This window comes from Aquarana catesbeiana, linkage group LG05, assembly GCF_042186555.1.
Source record: "Aquarana catesbeiana isolate 2022-GZ linkage group LG05, ASM4218655v1, whole genome shotgun sequence".
NCBI lineage: Eukaryota > Metazoa > Chordata > Amphibia > Anura > Ranidae > Aquarana > Aquarana catesbeiana.
Window position 1 is genome coordinate 49,356,517 of NC_133328.1, and position 27,989 is coordinate 49,384,505.

The window sequence follows — 27,989 nt, forward strand, 5'->3', positions numbered from 1 at the left end:
CATATTTTTCTCACTGATGGAAAAATATAATTTTCCTCGTCATGGCTCATTAATACATAAGAATGTAGATGGGGATGGTTTTCACCTAACTGACCAAATACTAAAGGAATGTCCTTACTACGAACTGACCAAGCTCCTCCAGGATTGTGTGCTGTCTTCCTTAAAAGGTAATACTCTTTTCAGGGGTTACAATTCATTATTACTACCAATTATTCCTGTATATACCACAGCCAAAACTAGAATAAGTTAGTCTTTCACCAGGACTCCTACACACATGCTTTTGGTTTGATCATCTGCCAAGCCGTTTGAAAACGGACAGGACTCCTTAACGAAAGGCATCTATAGCTAAGTCTCTTGTTACATTTTACAATATTATTACATTTTGTTATCTCTATCTGTCATTACATAATTAAATAGTATATACAGTTTGATTTTACTTATAAGGGTTTGTGTGATTTCTCTTTGCACATCTTGAAAATAAACCCCAAAAACATAAACTATCACGTAACCATGATAAAACACTCACCTTATCTGCTTCTGTTTTTATAATCCAGGAACAACTCATATCGTGACCATAGGATTCATTGCCTGGATTGCTGGGGTATCTCAGTGTCCCATTTAAACCAGTTAAAACACCTCCACAAGCTGGATGCAAATTACAAATAATAAAAAAAATTAATTTACAGCAGACTAATACTTACAGTTAACATTTCAGAAGAATATAATCGGCATATGTCAGCATTACAATACTAATAATGTTATTACATTATTCGTGTCAGTAATAAAATACCTCAAGCTTTTTTTGATTATACGCAATGGTGTGTTTTTTTTATCATGGTCAGGACTGCAAAATTTAAGTGTAGCACCCTCTAGTGTGCTAGAATAGGATTTTTTTGGTAGTGTAGGTAAATGGTTAGACTTGGCTGGCAGCCAAGCCTGTGTTTGTTAATCTGGGTCAGGTGAGTGACTCAGAGAGGGCTGGATGACTCGCAGGCAGCATCTCTGAGATCTCCCCCCACTTCTGGAACTTGCTGGAAACTTCCAGAATCATGGGAGTGGAGGTGAGGAGGAGCTCTCTGGAGTATTCTGAGAGCCCTGACCAATTCCCAACAGATGGGTTGGCAGGGGGCAGGCCCCCATAAATACTCAGAGTCAGCCTAGCTGGGGTAGTGGCATTCAGGTGGAAGGTGGAGATGGAGTGTTAGGCTGTCGGTGGCCCTTGAGGGTAATCCCCTAGTCTAGGGGGGGTGACCTCGGGTCTGGGCTCGGGTGTGGAAGGGACCCTATTCACAACACACAGGAGTATCCTAAACAAGCAGAGGGACAGTAGGAGAACACTGCCGGGCAATTCTCCAGGGGGGAAGACAGCCAGGCTGGCTGGCGAGTCTTACAGTGGGGAGAGGACTGGGAGGCATGCCTGAGAGGACTGGGGGGAATTAGTCTGAGATGGATGCAGAGTCAGTCTGGGAGGACTGTGGAAGTTTAGCCAAGAGGGCTGGAGAAAGGGGTAGCTGCATCTGGGTGGGCTGGCAATGCCTGAAGAGGCGGTACTAAGATTAGTAGCCACAGAAGGACAGCTGGGCACTAGGACTTTGTTACATAAACAAGTGGCCCGCTGGTCCCTACCTGTAAAGGGCTTTTGCTACCTATCTGACTGAGCCTTTTTGTCAGATCATCCAACAGCATGCCAGCTGGTCCTGGGAGTTGTAGTGCTGCAAGCAAGATTTGTGCAGGAGGCAGAAGAGGAGTGTACATATGGGGACTGTATATAGTTGAATGTCCCTGAAGAGTTGCTTTGATCAAGTGGGCATCCCATGATACTCCTATCTCTATTCAAGTTTATTCCCCACAATAAAGCATAAAAAGAAAGCACTGGACTGTTCTTCTTACTCAAGTGTGCTGTGAAGATGCAGTGTGCCTGGCTGTGCTGGGTAGAGGATGCCTTTACACTTGAGGCTCCTTAGGGGAGGGGAACACAGGACAAGCCAGTCAGTGAGGGGAACATAAGACAAGACACTCAGTGAGGGGACCAAAGCACAAGGCAGTCAGTGAGGGGAAAACAGGACAAGGCAGACAGTGAGGGGAACACAGGGCAAGGCAGTCAGTGAGGGGAACACAGGACAAGCCAGTCAGTGAGAGGACCAAAGCACAAGGCAGTCAGTGAGGGGAACACAGGGTAAGCCAGTCATTGAGGGGAACACAGGACAAGGGAGTCAGTGAGAGGACCAAAGGACAAGCCAGTCAGTGAGGAGTACATAAAACAAAGCAGTCAGTGAGGGGAACACAGGACAAGCTAATCAGTGAGAGGACCAATGGACAAGCCAGTTATAAGACAAGGCACTCAGTGAGGGAAACACAGGACAGGGCAGTCAGTGAGGGGAACATAAGATAAGGCACTCAGTAAGGGGAACACAGGACAAGCCAGTCAGTGAGGGGAACACAGAACAAGGCAGTCAGTGAGGGGAACACAGAACAAGGCAGTCAGTGAGGGGAACACAGGACAAGCCAGTCAGTGAAGGAAACACAGGACAAAGCAGTCAGTGAGAGGACCAAAGGACAAGACAGTCAGTGAGAGGACCAAAGGACAAGCCAGTCAGTGAGAGGACCAAAGCACAAGGCAGTCAGTGAGGGGAACACAGGGCAAGCCAGTCAGTGAGGGGAACACAGAACAAGGCAGTCAGTGAGGGGAACACAGGACAAGCCAGTCAGTGAAGGAAACACAGGACAAAGCAGTCAGTGAGAGGACCAAAGGACAAGACAGTCAGTGAGAGGACCAAAGGACAAGCCAGTCAGTGAGAGGACCAAAGCACAAGGCAGTCAGTGAGGGGAACACAGGGCAAGCCAGTCAGTGAGGGGAACACAGGACAAGGGAGTCAGTGAGGGGAACACAGGACAAGCTAATCAGTGAGAGGACCAATGGACAAGCCAGTCATAAGACAAGGCACTCAGTGAGGGGAGCACAGGACAGGGCAGTCAGTGAGGGGAACATAAGACAAGGCACTCAGTTAGGTGGAACACATTACAAGCCAGTCAGTGAGGGGAACACAGAACAAGGCAGTCAGTGAGGGGAACACAGAACAAGGCAGTCAGTGAGGGGAACACAGAACAAGGCAGTCAGTGAGGGGAACACAGGACAAGCCAGTCAGTGAAGGAAACACAGGACAAAGCAGTCAGTGAGAGGACCAAAGGACAAGACAGTCAGTGAGAGGACCAAAGGACAAGCCAGTCAGTGAGAGGACCAAAGCACAAGGCAGTCATTGAGGGGAACACAGGGCAAGCCAGTCAGTGAGGGGAACACAGGACAAGCTAATCAGTGAGAGGACCAATGGACAAGCCAGTCATAAGACAAGGCACTCAGTGAGGGGAACACAGGACAGGGCAGTCAGTGAAGAGAACATAAGAAAAGGCATTCAGTAAGGGCAACACAGGACAAGCCAGTCAGTGAGGGGAACACAGAACAAGGCAGTCAGTGAGGGGAACACAGGACAAGCCAGTCAGTGAAGGAAACACAGGACAAAGCAGTCAGTGAGAGGACCAAAGGACAAGCCAGTCAGTGAGAGGACCAAAGGACAAGCCAGTCAGTGAGAGGACCAAAGGACAAGCCAGTCAGTGAGAGGACCAAAGCACAAGGCAGTCAGTGAGGGGAACACAGGACAAGGCAGACAGTAAGGGGAACACAGGACAAGCCATTCAGTGAGAGGACCAAAGCACAAGCCAGTCAGTAAGGGGAACACAGGACAAGCCAGTCAGTGAGGGGAACACAGCACAAGCCAGTCAGTGAGGGGAATATAAGACAAGGCACTCAGTCAGGGCTGTCTTTAATATTGATTGGACCCTGGGCAAAACTTTTCTTGGGGCCCCCATGAAGTTTTTTCTCTCCACCTGCTCTGAGACATACAATAAATAGCAGCTAGACTCAATCAGTTTACTGAATCAGATCAGGCAGCTATTGCGATTGGTTGCCAGAGGTTACAGCACACATTACGGCTCACTGATTAGTTGCTAGAGGTTACAGGACACGATTTCTGCTTGTTTGACTGCTAGAGATTACTGTGGATATGACCTCAGGGGGGCATGATATACATATCAATGCCGCCGGACGCTGCTATTTACATATGAATGCTGCCGCTATTTACATATGAATGCTGGCAATTTACATGTAAACACAGGGTCTGCAGGTGAGTCATCTGTATACAACAAAAGGGCAGAGCTGGGCAGCATTAGTAGCAGCACTTCACACTGAGATATCAGGACACAGCAAGGGACTAAAACCTCAGGGGACGAGGGAATTTAAACCAGGATAGTTGGCAAGTATGAGGCAGCTGCTTTGGGCCCCACAGCAATGACAGGGCCCAGGGCAGCTGCCCCTTTTGCCCTGCCTTAAAAACGGCCCTGCACTCAGTGAGAAGGGGAACACAGGACAAGGCAGTCAGTGAGGGGAACATAAGACAAGGCAGTGAGTGAGGGGAACATAAGACAAAGCACTCAGTGAGGGGAACACAGGACAAGGCAGTCAGAGAGGAGAACATAAGACAAGGCACTCAGTGAGGGGAACACAGGTTACACCAGTCAGTGAGGAGAACACAGGATACAGCAGTCAGTGAGGGGCATGTGTTAATATTAATATAATTTTTTATAGACAAGCTCCTTTATAATAAATTGTTACATGACAAAGTATAAAATTATAAAAGAATAAACTATTATAATTAGCACCCGCTCCTACTCCATTAAAAAAACAAAACAAAAGGCAGCAATCACTTACCTTGTGTCTGAGTTTCACAATTGAAGCCGGTCCATCCACTAGTGCAGTTACACGTGTATCTATTAAGGCCATCCAGGCAGATCCCACCATTCTGACATGGATTACTGGAACACTCGTCGATGTTTTCTGAGCAGTTGGCACCACTCCATCCTGAATGACACTCACAGGTATAGTCTGAGATTCCAGGCTGGAAAAGGGATGTTAATAAAAAAGAAATCATGTCCGGATAGCTCAAGAAAACAGCTGGTACGTCATACATCTGGACTGTAGGACTGGGCATCTGAAAAGTTTGTGATTTGTCAGGCAGTATGAAATTACTGTATTTCATATTTACTTGACTACAAAAATTCTAAATATATTTTTAGTAACATCAGCCCTAAATATAAAAAATAAAAGAACTGCCTACATTTCCTATAGGAAGTTAACATGTAGGTAAAGATCAAACGTGGAAGGGTTAGAACTATTGCCAGGTTTTTATTGCTGTCTGTTTCCCCTCACTATTGGTCCTGGTGACCATTGTCCTTGGTATAGAAGGTAATGGGATTTTCAACATTTTTGAGATGTTACAGAACAGGTAGGAGAAAATCTTCCAAATAGTAAATCTGGTGTGGTGACATCTGTTTATAAAGGGATATCCCCCAGCTTTAGGGGGATTTCCCCTTACTTTCTGCTGTGTGTTCCCGTGGGACAGGAAGTAAAGTGAAATTTCCCTGATGAGAGACAAACCGAAAAAAAAAACTGCCAGGATCCCAATCTATCCAAATGAAATCAAAACATTTTGATTTAACATACATTTCATGCATATTAATAAAGCAGGAAAAGCGAAATTTACCAAACATTCACTGCAGGTGAATCTTCCTGATAAATGTGTTTAAATATACAGCGAATGATTCATGACCAGTGAAATTTTTGTGAAGTTTACATTCAATTCTTTATAAATATGCCCCAAAATGTATGATTAATGTGCTGTTATTTGTCAGATATGATATATTAATTTGTTCATTTTAATAGTTTTAAGGTCAGTGTATTCCAAGGAAATGGAACAGGAAATCACCTTGCACTCTCCATTAACACAAGGATTTTTCTTTTGGCAGATGTCACTAGTAGACTGGCAGCCACTCGCCCCATATCCATTTCCAGTGTAACCAGGAGGACAGACACAGACTGGCAGAAGACCCTCTACAACAAAAAACACAAAATATTCATTTAAAAGATGACTGGTCATTTTGTATTATATTAGTACATCAAGGTAAAGAATATACTGCTCTTAATTCTCTCTGATATATTCTTTTGTTTTACTCTTATAATACTCAATCCATATTTTTTAAAATGGAATCCCAGAAAACCCACTTTTTTATTTGGATAGAGTGAGCATTATACAGTACATTTGTCAGTTTTTTTATTGCTTTCTTTTTCCCCATTGGGGAACCACAGACAGCATAAAAATAGCTGTTTGTTAGTAGAGAAGTTAGAACATCTGTCAGGTATTTATCATCTATGTTCCCATTAATGAGGGTCTCCTCACTTCCTGTTTCGGTAAGGGTGGTGTCCTGGACATAGACTGAAACCCGACAAAGGTTTAAACTTTCGCCACTCTATCCAAAATGTATGGATAGCATATGAATTTTTAGATACTTTAATATATTTACTCCTATTAGATCCGTATTTTTATCCGAATGCATTATTATTAGTTTATTATTATTACTTTTTTTAACCCAATTGATTTACTGAAATATTTTGTTTTAGTTTTCAGATTCTCACATTTGTCTGAGGTTCTTGTATATTAGTTACCTCTTAAAGGTTACCTGTTTTTATACTTCCAATACTATTGGCTATTGGGTATTTGGTTTAAACTATGAACCTGAGGAGGGGACATTGTATTGATATTAAGATTTTTTTTAATGTTTTTTTTCTAGCTGTAATGAAGGGGCATTTTTGGACTACTAAAATGCGTTGGCTACTCTTTGGATTGTCCCCCTGACCTTTATAGGAATAAAGTTGTATCTGGACCTTTTAGCAGTGGTGTGGTGCTTTATTTTCCATTTTTGAAGGTATGAAAGACAACCTTTAAGACAGGAGTAGGCAACCTTTGAGAGGTAGACATCTACCTGAACAACATGAAAAAGATCAAAGATCACCAGGGTTCGACGTCCTTTTTAAAAAAAAAAAAAACTAGCAAGCCTAATATAAATGTAATGAAAACTTACAAATTATAAAAAACAAATGTCACTGTAAAAATATAAACTTTTTCAATTATTTTATTACAATTTATTTTTTTATTTTTTTTTTACTATTTATTTTTTTTTACTTTTTTTTTTAGCAGCCTTGTTGGGGGGCTTGTTGGGGGACATTGGTGAAATATCAGGGGTCACATTCCTCAATCTCTATCTCTGCAGCCTCAGCTCCACAGAATAAATGAACAAGAAGAACTCTATTTACCAGCCCCTTCTCCCGCTCTCCATCCTGAAAGGAACCCCGCAGCAGCTGGCGGGATATAGAGAAAGGGAAGCCGTCAGCACTGAGGAGGGGACTAGCGGAGGACATAGGGGGATCGGGCAGCAGAAGAAGGGGAACCTGGACAGGAGGGGGTGGCATATACAGGAACCGATCCCCTGTATTTTCCCCCTGCGATAGCTGAATGCTGGTGGAAGACAGAGGAAGAGAAGCAGGCTTTCTAGCTGCTGCAGGAGGAAAATACAGATCTGTTCCAGTAAATACTACTCTGCTCTTGTCCAGGTTCCGGGGGTTAGCAAAGAAGGGACACAAGCTACCCATCACCTGCCCATGATTGATGGGTTGCTGACCCCCGCTTTAAGCTGAGCTCAAAGCAGGTAAAAAAGAAAAAAATTATGCAGTACAGTATAGAATTATTTTTTAATGCAGACACTCTAAGTACCTGAACATGAATGGGTATCAGCCTCTTGCAGTCCCTGTATAACAGAGCTTAGATTGGAGGAGGGAGAACAAGGAGCCAATTAGTTGTGCTTATAGAAGGAGTTATCAGAGGAGCGTTGAGCGTTATTGAACTACAACAGAGAGAAATCAGATCTCCTGCCCCGCCAGGCAGGACTGTGCTGTGTGACAGAGCTGTATACATCTAAAGACTGGATAGACAGAAGTATAAATATCCAGACAGGTACAACAGTCCCAAGTGTTCATTTCATATGTATATTTAGCTGTGTGCGATGAGCTCAGCTTTAATATTTTTACAGTAGCCAATAGCTACTAGACTTAAAGCGGAGCTCCACCCAAAAGGGAAAGCTCCGCTTGTCTGCCTTCTCCCCCACTCTGCTGCCACATTTGAGGAGCAGGTACTTGGTTTTGACGGGTGCCCGCTCCAACTCATGGCGAATGGAGCTGGAAGTTTGGCCCCCTCCTTTTCCCCCACAGCCAGCCCATTCACAAAGCACAGTGCGCTTCGTGCACGAACAGTAGAAAACTGGCTGTAAAGCCACAAGGCTTCACTGCCAGTTTCCCTTAGTCAAGATGGCGGCGCCAGCACCCGATAGCCAATTGAAAATTCGGCCTGGGTGAGGACACCACTGGATTCCTAGACAGGTAAGTGCCCTAATATTAAAAGTCAGCAGCTACAATAATTGTAGCTGCTGATTATTATTTTCTTCTGAAGGAGCCTGAGGCTCCACTTAACTCCGACGTTACAAACAACCTACAAGCCCTTAAACTGCACCATGTGTATGAATTTAGACTAATATGGCATATTATAAATTGTATTTTATAAAAATACCTTTGCCTGGAGCACATGAAGCTAGCGGATGACAACCTCCATTATTCACTGAGCAGGCGTCGATCTGATTGCACGTCTTACCGTCACCTTCATAACCTGTTGTAGTATAATTATTTGCATGCCATTATATAACAAAACAGTTCAGGGAGCAAGGGTGTGCACATACTGAGAATAACCAATCAGATTTTATTTTACTGAAGTCAGACCAAAGAAAGATCATTTTCTATTGGTTGCTATGTGTGTACTGTAGAGCAAGAGCAGAACATATAGAGCTTTCTGATTCGCTGCGCAAGTGATTTCACCCTATATGTAACTATAATTTCTTCTAGGAAAGTATGGGTGGCATTACCTGGTGGACAGGAGGCACAATGGTAGGAGCCCATAGTATTCATACATTTCACCAGTGGGGCCACAGAACATCCACCATTGTCAGTTTGACACTCATCGATATCTTGGCAGCTGTAACCATTTCCGCTCCAACCTTCAAAACGATAAAATATGGAAATATTTTAGGGTAAACCATTGTTTATTATCTATTGCAAGAAGTGTGCTTAACAATGTAGAGCAGCCTTTTACAACCAGTGTGCCCAGTGGGTGCCTTCAGGTTTCTTTAGGGGTGCCTAAAAATTGCCCAAAAAATGCCAGCAAGTGGATCAAGTCTGCCTTTTAGTTAAACAAGGCCACAGATTTTCATTGTGCACAATTACAACCTTCTAGCCACCGGCGCGCTAACAACCAATGTCATCGGTTTGTAAGTGGGTGCAGCACGGTGTGGCAGCAATAACACACACATAGTCCAAGTGCAATTAGTAGAACTTGCATTATAGTAAAGGCAAAACAGTTCACAAACAACCCGGTGGGAGACGGCCCAACCAGGAGCACTTACGAATGCCAACAGCGTGTATTGGAGCCAGTATTAGCCGAGGGGCAAAATGCAACCTGGCCGTCTTGCACCCAAATGGGAAGATATCCAAGGAGAATGTGAGGCCTAAGCTTTTCCTTCTCTTCTGGAACCTTTCTCTGCTGGTAATCCCTGACAGATTACATCAGGGGCGGATCCAGGGGGGGGGCAACGGGGCATTTGCCCCCTCCGAGAAATGCAGGTGAGTGTCACTGTCACTGTGAGAGAGCCGCCGGGTGGCTCTGTGAGTAAAAGAGCCGCCGGGCGGCTCCGTGAGAGAGAGAGCCGATGGGCGGCTCCGTGAGTAAAAGAGCCGCCGGGCGGCTCCGTGAGAGAGAGAGCCGCTGGGCGGCTCCGTGAGTAAAAGAGCCACTGGGCGGCTCCGTGAGAGAGAGAGCCGCTGGGCGGCTCCGTGAGTAAAAGAGCCGCCGGGCGGCTCCGTGAGAGAGAGAGCCGCTGGGCGGCTCCATGAGTAAAAGAGCCGCTGGGCGGCTCCGTGAGTAAATGAGCCGCCGGGCGGCTCCATAGGTGACAGAGCCACCGCTGACATGTGTTTGTGAGCAAAAATAAAAAATACAGTGTGGCGCTAAAGTGAACTTGTTCCTCATTTGGGTCAGACCCACTGAAATATCAATCAGAGGGCCAAAACTTCCCAGTGAGGTATTTAATCAAATAGAATTTTGTTCAAATCCTATAGAGAAGAAGTAGTGAAATCCCTGAGTAAACACCCCTATAGTCTGCCTTATCAGATGTATATTATACTGTATCCAATAAAGTATAACCAGACAGAAGGTTGATTACAATACCCTAAAGGGGATATCTATATAGAGATTAATAGATTTGCTATCTAAAAAGAAAGATCCCCATGAGGGGGAAATAAAAAAACGTGGTGTTTAAATTAGAATCCCGTGAATGAACACAAAATATGCTAAAACGTGATATCAGCAGACGTATATATCCGCTACAAACAAGTATCATATCAAATACGTGTGTTATATTGGTATATGAAAACATAAAAAATATAGAAATTATGAAAAATTCCTCCTAATATAAGTGCAATAATATATAATGTTCATAAACAAACTAAATTTAAATCAGATGTGAGTCCCAATGTTGGACCTATGGAGGTACACCTAGATACTTGGCCGCTTGAACTCCCTCCGAACAGCCAGGATGGTTCCCGTATAACGAAGTGATAAGGCTGAAATTGTGGATATAGGTATGTATAAAATACTCTTACCAAGAGTGGTGGACTCCCCGGCCAGCGGCTTCGGAGTCAAGGTAAGCTTGTGATAACACGAACGGCAATAAGTGGAATGCTGCTTCATCTGTTAGTAGAGATGCTGGAAGGTGAGGGTCCCCACCAAACGGTCCCCCACATTCAGGTATTCCATTCACCATATAGCTCCTCCGGTGGAAAGATCAAAAGGAGAAACTCCACATAGCGTAAAACCGCTTCAAAAAAAACTTTAATGAAAGCTTTACAATGAAAAAGGATCACACTGGCTCATGGACCACACCAGAGACCAGGTATAGCAAAGGTCTAATGGCCCATAAACAATAACAGAGGCCAGAAAGCCAAAACTGATAAAATCAATAAAAAAGCGCTTCATTTGGTCGTGGCATAACAGGCATATCTAACCCGACGCGTTTCGTCCGCTAGGACTTCAACTGGGGTGTATGCCCGCATGCCACATCAATGCCTATATATATATACTAAAACATAATTTAAAATTAACCGCACCTGCTTACACTATGTGAGACGCCACTTCCGGGTCGCACAAGATGATGTCAGCAAAGTGATTATCCTATCATGATGGGCAAAGGTGGGGATATAAAACCTGGCCTCCAAGTGAATGAACTGAATGCCCATTGGACGGAAGGATATACCGTCGCTATCATGACTACTCAAGAGTCAGGTGGTTACATCTGGGCCAATGGGGGCCATCACAGGCGGCCGTAATATCCACGCTGACACACATCGTCCGGGACCGCCCAAAGCGACTCATTACAAGTCACGTGGCAGTCGCAGACGAAGGATCACAGGCTGGATAGTGTCACGTGGAGCCGGCGGCCAATCGAGGCTTACGTAGGCAACGCGTGACGTCCACTAGAAAGAATACCGGAAGTAGATAACAGTGTATCTACGAGGTGAGGCGCATATGCGGTGCACACCTCTATCTAGGAATATCTACATTTGTAAAGAGTGAGTGAAACCCAAATGCGTCCCATCAATCTATCTCTCAATAGAGGAGAAGGGAATGTACATAATCAATGGGACTCTGCAGTCTCCAAAACTAATATTCAACATGATGGGGCTCTACACTCTTCCAACCAAAATATTATATGGTAATTGAAAAAATTAAAAAATTAGAAAATTAAAAATGTTAACAAAATATACATTAACTAAGTTAGAATAGGAAAAAATCCAATAGGATATATAATCCAAAATCCAATATCCTATTGGATTTTTTCCTATTCTAACTTAGTTAATGTATATTTTGTTAACATTTTTAATTTTCTAATTTTTTAATTTTTTCAATTACCATATAATATTTTGGTTGGAAGAGTGTAGAGCCCCATCATGTTGAATATTAGTTTTGGAGACTGCAGAGTCCCATTGATTATGTACATTCCCTTCTCCTCTATTGAGAGATAGATTGATGGGACGCATTTGCGTTTCACTCACTCTTTACAAATGTAGATATTCCTAGATAGAGGTGTGCACCGCATATGCGCCTCACCTCGTAGATACACTGTTATCTACTTCCGGTATTCTTTCTAGTGGACGTCACGCGTTGCCTACGTAAGCCTCGATTGGCCGCCGGCTCCACGTGACACTATCCAGCCTGTGATTCTTCGTCTGCGACTGCCACGTGACTTGTAATGAGTCGCTTTGGGCGGTCCCGGACGATGTGTGTCAGCGTGGATATTACGGCCGCCTGTGATGGCCCCCATTGGCCCAGATGTAACCACCTGACTCGTGAGTAGTCACGATAGCGACGGTATATCCTTCCGTCCAATGGGCATTCAGTTCATTCACTTGGAGGCCAGGTTTTATATCCCCACCTTTGCCCATCATGATAGGATAATCACTTTGCTGACATCATCTTGTGCGACCCGGAAGTGGCGTCTCACATAGTGTAAGCAGGTGCGGTTAATTTTAAATGATGTTTTAGTATATATATATAGGCATTGATGTGGCATGCGGGCATACACCCCAGTTGAAGTCCTAGCGGACGAAACGCGTCGGGTTAGATATGCCTGTTATGCCACGACCAAATGAAGCGCTTTTTTTATTGATTTTATCAGTTTTGGCTTTCTGGCCTCTGTTATTGTTTATGGGCCATTAGACCTTTGCTATACCTGGTCTCTGGTGTGGTCCATGAGCCAGTGTGATCCTTTTTCATTGTAAAGCTTTCATTAAAGTTTTTTTTTTAAGCGGTTTTACGCTATGTGGAGTTTCTCCTTTTGATCTTTCCACCGGAGGAGCTATACGGTGAATGGAATACCTGAATGTGGGGGACCGTTTGGTGGGGACCCTCACCTTCCAGCATCTCTACTAACAGATGAAGCAGCATTCCACTTATTGCCGTTCATGTTATCACAAGCTTACCTTGACTCCGAAGCCGCTGGCCGGGGAGTCCACCACTCTTGGTAAGAGTATTTTATACATACCTATATCCACAATTTCAGCCTTATCACTTCGTTATACGGGAACCATCCTGGCTGTTCGGAGGGAGTTCAAGCGGCCAAGTATCTAGGTGTACCTCCATAGGTCCAACATTGGGACTCACATCTGATTTAAATTTAGTTTGTTTATGAACATTATTTATATATTATTGCACTGATATTAGGAGGAATTTTTCATAACTTCTATATTTTTTATGTTTTCATATACCAATATAACACACGTATTTGATATGATACTTGTTTGTAGCAGATATATACGTCTGCTGATATCACGTTTTAGCATATTTTGTGTTCATTCAAGGGATTCTAATTTAAACACCACGGTTTTTTTTTTTATTTCCCCCTCATGGGGATCTTTCTTTTTAGATAGCACATCTATTAATCTCTATATAGATATCCCCTTTAGGGTATTGTAATCAACCTTCTGTCTGGTTATACTTAATTGGATACAGTATAATATACATCTGATAAGGCAGACTATAGGGGTGTTTACTCAGGGATTTCACTACTTCTTCTCTATAGGATTTGAACAAAATTCTATTTGATTAAATACCTCACTGGGAAGTTTTGGCCCTCTGATTGATATTTCAGTGGGTCTGACCCAAATGAGGAACAAGTTCACTTTAGCGCCACACTGTATTTTTTATTCTTGATTCACAATTTGTCTAGTTGTTGTGCTGGCAGCTTTTTACACATTTTTTTTGGGACTGGCGCAATATTATCAATTCTAATTTTAATGTGTTTGTGAGCGGCTGCTGGCCAATCAGGGAGCAGGCGGGCGGGGGAGCAGAGAGATGACATCATCTCTCACCGCCCGCCCTGCATCCCTGCAGTTCCCCCCCACCATGCAGGCAGCTGCGGCAGCAGAGAGATTACATCATCTCTCTGCTGCCTGTCTCTGGGAAACAAGAGACCACCTTAGCAGGTGGCAAGTGACAATCTGCATCTGGTGACAGGCGACATGGCAAGTGACAATCTGCAACATGGGGCAGGCGACGTGGCAAGTGACATGCAAGTGACAATCAGCAACGTGGCAGGCGACGTGGCAAGTGACAATCTGCTTCTGGTGACAGGCGACATGGCAAATGACAATCCGCAACATGTGGCAGGCAACGTGGCAAGTGGCAATCTGCATCTGGTGACAGGCGACGTGGCAAGTGACAATCCGCAACATGTGACAGGCGACGTGGCAAGTGACAATCTGCATCTGGTGACAGGCGACGTGGCAAGTGACAATCCGCAACATGTGGCAGGCGACGTGGCAAGAGACAATCTGCATCTGGTGACAGGCGACGTGGCAAGAGACAATCTGCAACATGTGGCAGGCGACGTGGCAAGTGACAATCTGCATCTGGTGACAGGTGACGTGGCAAGTGACAATCTGCATCTGGTGACAGGTGACGTGGCAAGTGATAATCCGCAACATGTGGCAGGCGACGTGGCAAGTGACAATCTGCAGCTGGTGACAGGTGACGTGGCAAGTGACAATCCGCAACATGTGGCAGGCGACGTGGCAAGTGACATGGCAAGTGACAATCCGCAAATGTGGCAGGCGACATGGCAAGTGACAATATGCATCTGGTGACAGGTGATGTGGCAAGTGACACACTCGGGGCTCTCACTGATTCTGCATTATGGTGAGTTAAACTATTTAATTTTTTATAACAATGTAATAATAGTAATAATGCGCTTCAATCATCCTGACACCATAACAACCATGGTGCCGTGATGATTGAAGCGCCAACACCAGCCATTTCCCCGATAGATGTACCCCAAAAAAATATATTTTCTGGCAGTGCCCCTCCCGAGACTAGACTCTGGATCCGCCCCTGGATTACATAGCATTACATAGTAGGTGATGTTGAAAAAAGACACAAGTCTATCAAGTCCAACCTATGTGTGTGATTATATGTCAGTATTACATTGTATATATCTGTATGTTGCGGTCGTTCAGGTGCTTATCTAATAGTTTTTTGAAACTATCGATGCTCCCCGCTGAGACCACCCCTGTGGAAGGGATGGTTGACCTGTCCCTATACGACCCACACATAAATGCGTGCCAGGCCTGGATGTCAGGGCCTTAAATAGGCTCCGCCTGAACCAAGATGGCTGCTAGAGTCACATGGGGTGGCAGCATCCGATTGGATAGCTTCCCCAGTGACTCAGGAAACCATAGAGAAACCATGTTCCTCTTGACTTCCTCTTCCCCTGCAATGCCACTGCGGTTGAGCGCCACTTGCAGTGGAGAAAGTAGACTGTTAAAGAGGACGTCGAGCCCCTGCACAGCAACCTTGTTTGCCCCCTGAAATAGTAGTCAGTACTGGTGTGCAAAGGTGTATTTACTTTGAAAGACCTAAATCAACTCTAATTTTGGGTGTTTTACATAACACAGCAACATCCACACATGTAGAACTATTAGTTTTGTTTCTTATATTTTAGAATGGGGTGCCTCAAGGTTGTTCACAATATTAAAGGGTGCCTTGACTGAAAACAGGCTGAGAAACACTGAAGTTATATAATTACATAGTGTGGTTGAAAAAAGACATTAGCCCATCTAGTTCAGCCAACAAGAAAAAAGATCTTGAGAACCCCCATATACACAATCCTGTACCCAGAGTTAATGCAGAGGAAGGCAAAAAAAGTAGACAACAAAACAAACGTGGAGTGCTTCTGTTCCATTTTCTATTATATATTCCTTTGTGAATATTTGTGGTCAGCTGCTCAAAGAGGAAACTACATATACAAATTACATATACATTTACGCTGGGTTGCTAAGCTCCCCCATATAATTTATTATGTTTTCATTTTTAATTGTAATATAATAATAATATTAATTAATTTTAATAGTTATATTTGGGAGTGGTGATGTCACCCATAGGCTCCCATGTCCTAGCCGTGGCAGAGCGCTTTCTCCTCTCCCCTGCAGCCACCGCTGGCTGAGAAAGGGAATCACATGATTGTTTTTTTTTCCGGAGTTGGGCTTGCCCATGCACCAGTTTAGTGGTGCCTAAACTGACCCGACATATTTACTCATCATATGCTACAGCCCCCCCCCCTTTTCTTCCTCCTTGGTCCCCAGGAGTGAAGAGAGAAAACCAAGTCATGATTTGGAGCTTACCCAAAGTACTGTATTACAATTATCTATAGCTTACTTCCTATACTCAGAACACATATTTAGTCAATATGCTCTGTGAGTAGGCACTGTTGTGTCATACATTTTACAGAGCCTGCCTTCTGAACTACAGAAGTGCTGAGAGAAGGAGTTTCAGGATGCGGAGTCAGTACAGGAATCACTGCTTGTAGGCAGCAAGTTACCATGGGATATGTAGTCCTTGGAAATTGGAATGTAAATGGCAGAGAAGCTGAAAAGCATGCAGGGAATCCAGAAAGTTGTAGAAAGAGATGGTCAGCAGGCAGACAGAACTCACAACATGAAAAGAGATTTTTTAGAGTAGCTTATATTAGATTGTCAAATACAATTATTGTTTGTTTAGTTATTACTATGTAGATGTTATAAAATGAAAGTGTATGCTGTGACCATAGATCTCCTTTAATGCCTTTTTTGGATGAATACATATATAGAGTAACTGGCATTTTTTAAAGCTACCCAGAGTTCACCTTTCACACTCGTATGTCCTGCTACTAGGGACTGCAAAATGGCACGACAAGTTGTTCCCCATGATTTCCAATGACAACCATTCATATTAGTATGACTTCAAGTTGTGCTGACTTCAAAGTAGTCCCTGGACTACTTTGGTCTGACTTTGATGCGAGTTACACAGGAATCCCCTGAAATTGCATCAAAATCGTGCCTGCGAAATTGCGGCAAAATCGCGACGACTTTGAAGCCGTGGTAGTGTGAAAGGGGTCTTAACCTCTTAAGAGGCGCCAAGGGGTTAAAAAAGTTTTAAAAGATTGCTATTTTAGCTTAGCAATACATTCATACCTGCAGGACAGGGGCCACAAGTGAAGGATCCTGGAGTGTTAATACACTGGACTGGAGGATTCTGGGAGCAGGGAGGGTTAGGCAAGGAGCATTCATCTATATCAGCAGTACAGGCAGCGCTTCCTGGAGGTGATGTCCATCCCGTCTCACAGATGCAGCTGTACCTTGGCTGCCAACACATACACACATAAAGAAAATTATTCTTATCATACATAATTAAAATACGATTTTTTTTTAAAGAATTTAAAAATATTCTCATGCTTTTATACCATTTTCTGTTCAAACCATGACTTTATAGTGGCAGTCTCCCTCCACCTCCAGCGATTACCGTTCTGTAGCCATTTAATGATTTAATGGTTTCAACCTCTGGTGTCAGTAGATGCTTCATGGTAATCTTATTAATACCAGGAAAAATGTAATTTCAGCTACAGGTACTGGAACAAAAGTCCTGAAATGCCCAGAATGATGAATATTTTACCCATATCTGTAGGGTTCTAAAATCAGCAGCAAAGAATTTGTTTCTTGGGGGTCTACTGATTTCGGCTTCAATGCTATAAGAACCACTTTGTCATTACTACAGTTCTGCTTGAAAATTCTAAATCAAGACATGTTTAAAGCTCAACTCTGGGCAAAAAAATGTTTTCCCATGCAGAGGGCTGTGCCCGCACTGTATAGGTTAACTGCTTGTTTTTGCCTAGGGGATTGGAGAACAGAGATATACTTACCTAATCCTCCGATCCTCCCCGCACAAGACCAATCCCTGCAGCTCCTGCCTCCCCGTCATCTACAGTGCCTTGAAAAAGTATTCATACCCCTTGAGTCAATACTTTGTAGAACCACCTTTCGCTGCAATTGTAGCTGCAAGTCTTTTTGGGGATGTCTCTTTCAGCTTTGCACATCTAGAGAGTGACATTTTTGCCCATTCTTCTTTGCAAAATAGCTAAAGCTCTGTCAGATTGGATGGAGAGCGTCTGTGGACAGCAATTCTCAAGTCTTACCACAGATTCTCAATTGGATTTAGGTCTGCACTTTGACTAGGCCATTCTAACAGATGAATACGCTTTGATCTAAACCATTCCATTGTAGCTCTGGCTGTAGGTTTAAGGTCGCTGTACTGCTGGAAGGTGAACCTCCGCCCCAATCTCAAGTCTTTTGCAGACTCTAATGCCGTGTACACACGACCGGACTTTTCGACAGCAAAGGTCTGACAGAACGAATCTGCCGGACAATTGGATCATGTGTGGGCTTCATCGGACCTTTTCTGTCGAAAAACCGATGGATTTTAGAAATAGCACATGTTTCAAATCTTTCCGACGGACTCGACTCCTATCGAAAAAAACGTTCGTCTGTAGGGCAGCTATTGGCTACTGGCTATTGAACTTCCTTTTTTAGTCCGGTCAGGTCAAATTCAAATCAGTCGGACTTTGGTGTGATCATGTGTAGGCAAGCCCGTTCGTTGGAACTCCGTTGGAACTCCGTCGAAAAGTCCTTCGGAGTTCAGTCCGTCGAAAAGTCCACTCGTGTGTACAGAGCATAACGGATTTTCTTTTAAGATTGCCTTGTATTTGGCTCCATCCATCTTCCCATCAACTCTGACCAGCTTCCCTGTCCCTGCTGAAGAAAAGCACCCCCACAACATGATGCTGCCACCACCATGTTTCACTGTGGGGATGGTGTCTTCAGTGTGATGTACAGTGTTAGTTTTCCACCACACATAGAGTTTTTCTTTTAAACCAAAAAGTTAAATTTTGGTCTCATCTGACCAGAGCACCTTCTTCCACATGTTTGCTGTGTCCCACACATGGCTTCTCGCAAACTGCAAACTTCTTATGGCTTTCTTTCAACAACGACTTTCTTCTTGCCACGCTTCCATAAAGGCCAGATTTGTGGAGTGCACAACTAATAGTTGTCCTGTGGACAGATTCTCCCACCTCTTGGCTGCTTCTCTGATTAATGCTCTCCTTGCCCGGCCTGTCAGTTTAGGTGGACGGTCATGTCTTGGTAGGTTTGCAGTTGTGCCATACTTTTCCATTTTCTGATGATAGATTGAACAGTGCTCCTTGAGATGTTCAAAGTTTGGGATATTTTGTTATAACCTAACCCTGCTTTAAACTTCTCCACAACGTTATTCCTGACCTGTCTGATTTGTTCCTTGGCCTTCATGATGCTGTTTGTTCACTAAGGTTCTCTAACAAAACCTCAAAATGTGGCAAATTTCAAGGGGTATGAATACTTTTTAAAGGAACTGTAGTGGTCTTGTGCAGTGGACTGTTCCTGACATCATCATGCCCATAGACCTGCTTTGGACAAGAGGACATCAGAAACAGTCCAATGCTGGATCATGGGGGAGTGCTGTCTGCCAGTGGAGCAGAGGATCAGGTGAGTATTAGCTTTCTCATTTCCCCTCGACAAAACAAGCAATTAACCAACGCAGAGGGGGCACGGCCCAACTGCATGGCAAAACCTTTTTTTGCCGGGAGTTGGGCTTTTAATTGTCACTAGACAATATCTTTATTCCCCAAAATTAATCCTTACACACTTATATATCCACTATTCGATGGCCCCGTAATTCAATTTCATTAAATTTCTTTCTTATCGTGTTTTTCTGCCTCCTTGTAATGTCCTTTGTGATCTTCCGAACCTCTCCTTTTCGCAACTCACTTCCCTTTTGCTTGGATGAGAAGTGCACCTTAGTTGCGGTCATACACGCTGCTCTATGCACACTATAAATCCCATAATCCATAGTCCATCTTAGGAGCAACCAAAAGAGGGTGGCTATGTTTCTACACACAGTGGGACCATGGAGAATGAACATATCCACCATCTAACGGGAAGTCAGGTCACAGCAGCAAAAAAAGGAACTTGGAGGAGGCTAATAGCAATAGAAAGTAAAAATACAAACTTGAATCAATTTTTTTTTTAACCAGAGTTTAGTGTCGCTTTAAATTTTTTTGTTGCCATCTGTTTCTCTTTTTGGAAGAATTTTCTTAATTTACTATTCAGCAAGGGCTGCACAGAACAGGAAGTGTGGAAAATCCCCCTAAGAGGGATGCAGAGAGCATAGAATGAAGTACTGAAAAAACACAAACACTCTAGCACTTAGACAAAGGTACAGTACTTCTCCTTATATCTTGGAAAGTAAAATCTTACTTGATTGAGCCCTCCCCGATTGGGTAATCTTCAATGCTCTGCAGAAAACACAGACAAAAGAGTGCAAATGCCTACCACATTACCACCATAGACATTTATTAATCTCATAAACAATTGCATACGCACAAACATGAATAAAAACAGGCGTGTCAAATAACAACTCCAGCCAGAGTGACGTCATCTGCTCATATACCACACGATTAGAAGACATATGCATTTTAGGGACAAGCCCCCTTATTAGCCCAAAACGCGTCAGGCTTCCAACCGTGCGATATGTGAACAGATGACATCGCCTACAGCTGGAGTTGTTATTTGACACGCCTGTTTTTATTCATGTTTGTGCGTATGCAATTGTATGCAATTGTTTATGAGATTATTAAAATGTTGTTTTTACCATCATACTTACCTAGGTGGATGCTGCATCTGTTCCCCGGTGCCTCAGCACTAAGAACCGAGCCATTGAACACCACTGATTGCTCTGTTCTCTCAGCTCCCCAAGCAGAGAGCTACTGCCTGTCAATCAGCATCTCTCCTGCTCTGATCCTTCACGCTCACTGGAGTGCTGAGCTGTGGAGGGGGCGGGGAGCGGCCGTCTCTCAGTGGCTCACTGAAAGGCTGAGACGGGTGTCAATACAAGCACCTGGCAGATCCAAGCTTTATTGTCGTGATGACTCGGTGCCTGGACTGATTCCATTGACGCCAGCAGAGAGTGGACTTCAGATCGCTCGCTGCTAAAAACGGGTCACAGTAGTGCAAAACGAATTGCACTCCTGTGACCCATAGGAGAAGCCCAGCCAAATGAGTTCAGGCTGGAGTTCTCCTTTAAATGCCTATGGTGGTGATGTACCTTGGCCCTTGAAGATGCGCGTTTGTGACGAAACGTTGGGTAGAGCAAGGGACGAGTGACGTAGTGGTATGGACGGAGGAGTGGCCACCATCTTGTTGGTAGGAAGCGCTGGACGCTTTTCCTTTTGCCTGTATTGCACTTATTACATGTGAGTTTTATATGTAGCTTTTAATGGAATAAATTTGCCCTTCTGTTGGATGTTTGCGCAATGAGAGTGTATCTTTCATTCCCTATACATGTGACCACCGTGCTATATCTCTGGAGCATACTTTTTAGCCAAGGTGTTGCCAAGATTAAGTTGTTTACATCTGGTGGGTCAGTGGAAGAAGGATCTCTTGCTTAACGAGTGGATCGTTTGATGAATAGGAGTAACCGTGGATCTGACCATTTAGTGATTTGATCATTGTGTATATCCCATACGCTGACGGTAAAGGTTATATCGGGTGTTGGTGACAGTTCTCTCTCTTTCTTCATCTTATTGAATTCTCCAGATGGACTGCATTTTGATTAATAGACCATTTTTATATTATTGAATTTATTCTATATGAACTCTTTGTTTATCTACCAAGATTTTTTAGCGCTACACCTTTTATCCCCTATGGTGGTGATGTGCTAGTCCTTTGAGCCCTACTGTGTGTGTTTTCAGCAGAGCATAGAAAGAAGAGTTAGACCCTCTGTCATGTATGTATATCACTTTCTGTGTCCCCACTGGGTGATTACCTTCTGTCACTTCCTGTACCCATAATGGGTATCAGACAGAACAGGAGGTTTGGGGAAATCTCCTCTATATGGACAAAAACATTTAAACCTAAAAAAATGCATATTTTGTAGATTTGCATCAGTCCCTGCCCTCAAGGAGCTTACAATCTAAGGTTCCTAAGTTGGCCTGAGTATGTGTATGTATAAATATGAGTTAGGAATCCTAACTCATATTTATACATACACATACTCAGGAGACAATTAACCTACCAGCATGTCTTTGGAGTGTGGAAGGAAACCTGAGTACCCGGAGGAAACCCATACAGGCACAAGCAAACTCCAGGCAGGTAGTGCTGTGGTTGGGATTTGAACCAATGACCCTAGTGCTGCCAGGCAGAAGTGCTAACTGTGCTGCCATCTTTGCCAGGTTCCCTTTCAAAGTCTTTGTGTGCCACTCTTAGGTCACAGTCTTCAGGTGTCTCCACCAACAAAGACTGATGAGCTTACTTAACAACTTTGAGGAGCAAAATGGTGCATGAGTCATCCCATGCAGGACCACCTCCCACGAGTAACTTCTGTCCCCTGACAGAATGTACCAGCATGCATTAACATTCCTTACACTAATCCTACAACTATTCTTTATTCTTCATTGGCCACCTCTGCAAGTATTTATAGTTAGAAGTAATGCTCATCCTTCCAACTAATATGTAAGCCTTAGCACCAGAATCATACACTTACCTGATTTATCTGGACTCTATCTAAGTCTGTACAGATTCCATGGACACAGAGCGCTGCAGAACCTGCTTTGCAGTCATCATACTTGGAGGTGCACTGTGGGCCGGACCACTCCGGAGTACAGGTGCAGCTATAGAAGACAACGCTTGTTATGTATCATTTTATCTCAGATTTACAGAACACATCCCTAATAATTCTATTTGAAATCACTGCATCTTTGTTCATGAAAGTATGATACATACAGCATTCAAGTCGAAAAAAAAGAAAAGAAATGTAATGGAGTACAGTTACTATGTAAACCAACTTTTCTCCAACCATTATACATTAGCTGCAGATCTTAATGCACTTAAATTTCATCGCATCCTCTCCCCTGACAGGCCTGGAGGCGAGTGAGGGAAAGATGGCCCCCACCCTGCTCCATAACATTGGATGACGGAAGCGACGTCAAAGGCCCAATGGTCTTAAAGGGGAAAAAGAAATTTAGAAAAAAAAAGACATTTCATTTAAGTTCCTTTTCCATCTTAGATTCTCCCAGAGGTACTCCCCCTAGTGAGTAGATTGCATTTATGTTTTTGCCACCCAAATGCATTATTTTACATTTTTCTACATTAAACCTCATTTTCCATGCAGTCGCCCAACCCATTAATTTATTCAGATCTTCTTGTAAGGTTTCCACATCCTGCAGAGAAGTCATTGCCCTGCTTAGCTTTGTATAGTCCGCAAATACTGAGATTGAGCTGTTTACCCCATCCTCGTTTATGAATAAATTAAATAGGATAGGTCCCAGGACAGAACCCTGGGGGACCCCACTTTCCACCCCAGACCATTCCAAGTATTTCTCATTTATCACCACCCTCTGAACTCGCCCCTGTAGCCAGTTTTCAATCCAGTTTTCAATGTACTCACCTTATCGTCCATGCCAACAGACCTTACTTTGTACACTAGACGTTTATGGAGAACTGTATCAAATGCCTTTGCAAAATCCAGATACACCACGTCTATGGGTCTTCCTTTATCTAGATAGCAGCTCATCTCCTAATAGAGGGTTTATAAATTGGCTTGACAAGAATGATTCTTCATGAATCCATGCTGATTACTGCTAATGATACCGTTGTCATTACTAAAATCTTGTATATAGTCCCTTATCATCCCTTCCAAGAGCTTGCATACTATTGATGTTAGGCTAACTCGTCTGTAATTCCCAGGGATGTATCTTGGCACTTTTTTAAATATTGGTTCTACATTGGCTTTTCTCCAATCAGCTGGTACCATTCCAGTCAGTAGACTGTTCGTAAGAATTAGGAACAATGGTCTGGCAATTACTTGACTGAGTTCCTTAAAGACCCTCGGGTGCAAGCCATCTGGTCCTGGTGACTTATTAATGTTAAGCTTTTCAAGTCTATTTATAATTCTGTCTTCTGTAAGCCATGATGGTGCTTCCTTAAATCATGAGGATAAACATTGCAGTTTTGGTTACTGAAGCCCCCCAATTCCCTCTTTTTGACCCCTGATCTCACATTTAGGAAGTCCTGTCATGTTTTTTTCCTATTACAAGGGATGTTTACATCCCTTGTAATAGAAATAAAAGTGACCCAAAACTTTTTAAAACAACAAATTAATAATATGGGTCATATCCTTGAATTGGTAAATATGTTTGATGCATTATCTTACATACAGGACTAACCATAGATGTCCAAAATGTGGAGAAAATAAGGCCACATCAGCACACTATTTTTGGCAGTGTCCCTTCGTTAATAATTTTTGGAAGCAAGTATTAAGTTATGCATCCAAGATCTGTGGTTATAGCATTCCGGAAGACCCAATGCTAGTTTTGTTTAACTACTGGGAGACAATGCCAATGGGACAATCAGGAAAATGTAATACAGAATTTTTTCTTCTTTTTCCTTTTTCCCTTTCCTTTTAAATCAGGTACTTTTTATTGAGCACAAAAAAGCACACTAAACATATAGGATTATTCTATCAATTACAAACAAATTAACGACACCACCAACAACAAAAAAAACATTTGTCTAATAACAGAAAGAAGGTGCATACTTAGAGAATGGCTCAACCCATTCCCCCCAACTTTGGAAAGGATACAGAGAGATATAAAGAGAGAGATAAAGAATTTATTTAGAAAATAAATCAATTAAAATAGGTGATGGGGGAGCAAAAGGCAAAGAAAATGAATCAACGATATGGACAAATTCTTAACAGCACAGGAAAAACCTATTTTATCAACTAATTGGGAGTATACAAACTGTAAATCTAGAATATGAGCGGTAACCGTATATATATTAATATATATTTTTTTCCATTTTTTTTCTTTATCTGTTACAATTTTCATATGTTATATTTTACATCTAAGATTCTAGATTTCAATCCATTGGTGTAAAATGTTTATATACTAATGCCGCGTACACACGGTCGGACTTTTCATCTACAAAAGTCCAACGGACGCTGACGGACTAAAGCTGGCTGGTAATCCGATCGTGTGTGGGCTTCTCCGGACTTTCAGCAGACTTTTTCAGCCTCAAATCCGACGGACTTTAGATTTGAAACATGCTTCAAATCTTTACGTCGTAACTACGACGGACCCCGAAATCCGCTCGTCTGTGTGCTAGTCCGACGGACAAAAACCCATGCTAGGGCAGCTATTGGCTACTGGCTATGAACTTCCTTATTTTAGTCCGGTGTACGTCATCACGTACGAATCCGTCGGACTTTTGTGTGGTCGTGTGTAGGCAAGTCCGTTCGTTAGAAAGTCTGCTGCAAGTCCGCCGAAAGTCCGCCGGAAGTCCGCCGGAAGTCTGTCGGACAGGCTGTTGGACTTTTGTAGACGAAAAGTCCGACCGTGTGTACGCGGCATAAGAGAGAGTGGTGGAGGCGAGAAATTAACATTGAATGAAGTATATAGGAACTTAATGGCCAGAGTTGGTCTGGTGATGGGTAATAAAAGGAATTAAGAAAAGATTAGGATAATTGATTCTATTAAATGCTGGACTCCCTTTTCTTTTTTAATGCGTAGATTATGTGTTTGTTTTTGTAAGGAAAATGTTGAAATTTTCATAAAATGTTTTGGAAATAATAATAATTTGCTTATATAAACAAACTATAACATACAAGCATCTTTTTACTTAAAGGTTATATAAACCCCAACAATCAACTTATTATTTGTTTTTTTGCTTGATCCTGATTCGGAAGAAAACCTCCTTAATGTACAGTTTACATCTTTCTTAATTCTTTGCTGGATATTGTTTGCTACAGCCTTTATTTTAGTCTGTATGTCTGCCATTTATATTCTGTTGCTTACATGCCATCTTGAACAAGGGTGTACTAAAAACAGTATACAAGGTCTGTCCGTAAAAAGTCCAGCCATTGTTAATATAATGAGAACGGTTTGTGCAGCAATACTGTAACCTGACAGCTAAGAAGAATGGACTGGAATGCGCATGCATGAACAAATATGACTTCACTGCACTAGTTAGTGGGGGTGCTAGACGCCATTGAATGAGCATGTGTACTGTGTGGCTGTCACATTCAAAATGACTTAGCAAGTAAAGCAATGAATCTGCAATTAAATTTTGCATTAAGCTTGAACTTTCCACTGAAGAAACTATTCGGATGATTTAGAAGGCTGTCGGGGACAATGCTTTGTTTCAAAAATGGTTGAGGATTTGTTGAAACCTGTTGAACGTGATCCACGTTCTAGAAGGCCTGACAAGCAGAACACCTAGAAGTGTTTAACATGTATGAGCTGCAATCAACAAGGATCGGTGACTGACAGTGTGAGAATTGGAAGCTGATCTGGGGATTCCAAAAGTTACTGTGCCTGAAATTTTGTGTGAGGTCCCCAAGATGTCTACTTTGAAGGGGACTGAGGCATCGTTGTCCTATGTACAATGTGTCTTGTATGTTCTTCGGTAAATGTCTTTATTTTTCATATTACTTGGCTGGATACTTTCTGGACACACCCTATATATAGCATTTATATTTACCTGTAACTTCCAGGTGTATTCTCACATATACCTCCATTCTGACAATCCAGGGCAGTCCCGTCATACTTTTGACATTCATTGACATCATCAGCACAGACAGGACCCTTCAAGTACAGAAAATGAACTTATGTATGACTTGTTAGAACATGGAACTCACCAAATAAAAAAAAAACACACTGATATAAAAAAATCTATTAATACATCATTATTGTCACCATGATTTTGTTTAGGTAGAACTTGAGATGATCATCACTTGATTGGAAAATGATCATACTGTATATCTGACATTCTGTGAACTCTTCCAACATCCTTGGCCACGAGAAGAAGAAGAAACAATCACCCTAAATATATGTTTCTATCTGTTGCTATTGGTCCCCTGAGATAAGGCTACGTTCAGGGTTTTCTGCTATCCTCCATCCAATGCAATGATAGATGTGAATGCCACATTTGTTGATTATGTGGTAGTCTGGTCTTTTAACCAGTCTGTTGATATTCTGAAGCAACCAGAATGACCTTTTATTCAACAAAGCAGGGCAAACAGCAACAATGAAGAATAAAAGTTATATAATATATATACTGTATATCAGCCTTTCTATGCCAGAATTCTATGGTACCCTAGGGGTCCTTCAGAGGTTTCCAAGGGTTTCTTGAGCCACGAGCATCCTAACTGCCCATACTAAGCACAGTGTATTAGAGTACTTATTCACTGACCTCCAGTGCAAAGTGTCACTTCTACACTGACCACCAATGTGGTCACCAATTTCCTGAGTTCTAATGTAAGGGAGTACTTCAGAACTGACCACAAAAGGGTACCATTTTCCACTGATCAATGGTGTAAAGCGAAAAGTCTCTACTGACTACTAATGTAAGGGTACACTTTTTCACTGATCACCAGACTAAGGAGACACTTTTCACTAACCACCAATGTAAGGGGACGTGTCTTCACTGAACACCAATGTAAGAGGTAACTTACCCATTAAGCACCTACGTAAGCGAGCACTTCAGTGCTCACCACCAATGTGAGGAGCATGTCTCCACTGAACATCAATGTAAGGGGGGACTGCATTGTCCATCAGCATAGGGGGTCACTTCTCTACTGACCACCTATATATTAAGGCACTACACTGACCACCAATGCAACATAGAAGTGTGACAGCAGAAAAAGACCAAGTGGTCCATCAAGTCAGCCCTTGATAAAATATTTTGTCTGTCTAGATACAATCATTTTCACAGGAGTGCTCTGATACCTGAACATTATTTCAGAATTTCCATCAAGTTGAAAATGTTGGGAAAGGCTAATTTATATCAAAAGTTTTTGAAGTTGTTTATAGGGTTGTCCCGATACCACTTTTCTAAGACTGAGTACAAGTACCGATACTTTTTTTCAAGTACTCACCGATACCGATTACCGATACTTTTTTTTAATGTCACGTGACAGTGTTTTTTTGGGGTTTTTTTTACAATTTTTTTACATTTTGCTTTTTGTTTTTTTACAATGCTTTATTTTTTTTAG

The 27,989-nt window shown here is 42.7% G+C and overlaps 1 protein-coding gene across 1 annotated transcript in view; it reads right to left on the reverse strand.

Annotated features, from left to right (window-relative positions):
* The window catches only part of CUBN (cubilin), a 388,954-nt gene that overhangs the window by 307,241 nt on the left and 53,724 nt on the right, over window positions 1-27,989 (reverse strand). Inside the window, exons 6-13 of the mRNA XM_073629712.1 lie at window positions 26,477-26,580; window positions 22,482-22,608; window positions 17,048-17,216; window positions 8,857-8,988; window positions 8,508-8,603; window positions 5,817-5,941; window positions 4,763-4,949; window positions 527-645 (exon numbers count right to left, since the gene is read on the reverse strand). Coding sequence (XP_073485813.1) covers window positions 527-645; window positions 4,763-4,949; window positions 5,817-5,941; window positions 8,508-8,603; window positions 8,857-8,988; window positions 17,048-17,216; window positions 22,482-22,608; window positions 26,477-26,580 — 1,059 coding nt within the window. The remainder of the gene's footprint in view (window positions 1-526; window positions 646-4,762; window positions 4,950-5,816; window positions 5,942-8,507; window positions 8,604-8,856; window positions 8,989-17,047; window positions 17,217-22,481; window positions 22,609-26,476; window positions 26,581-27,989) is intronic.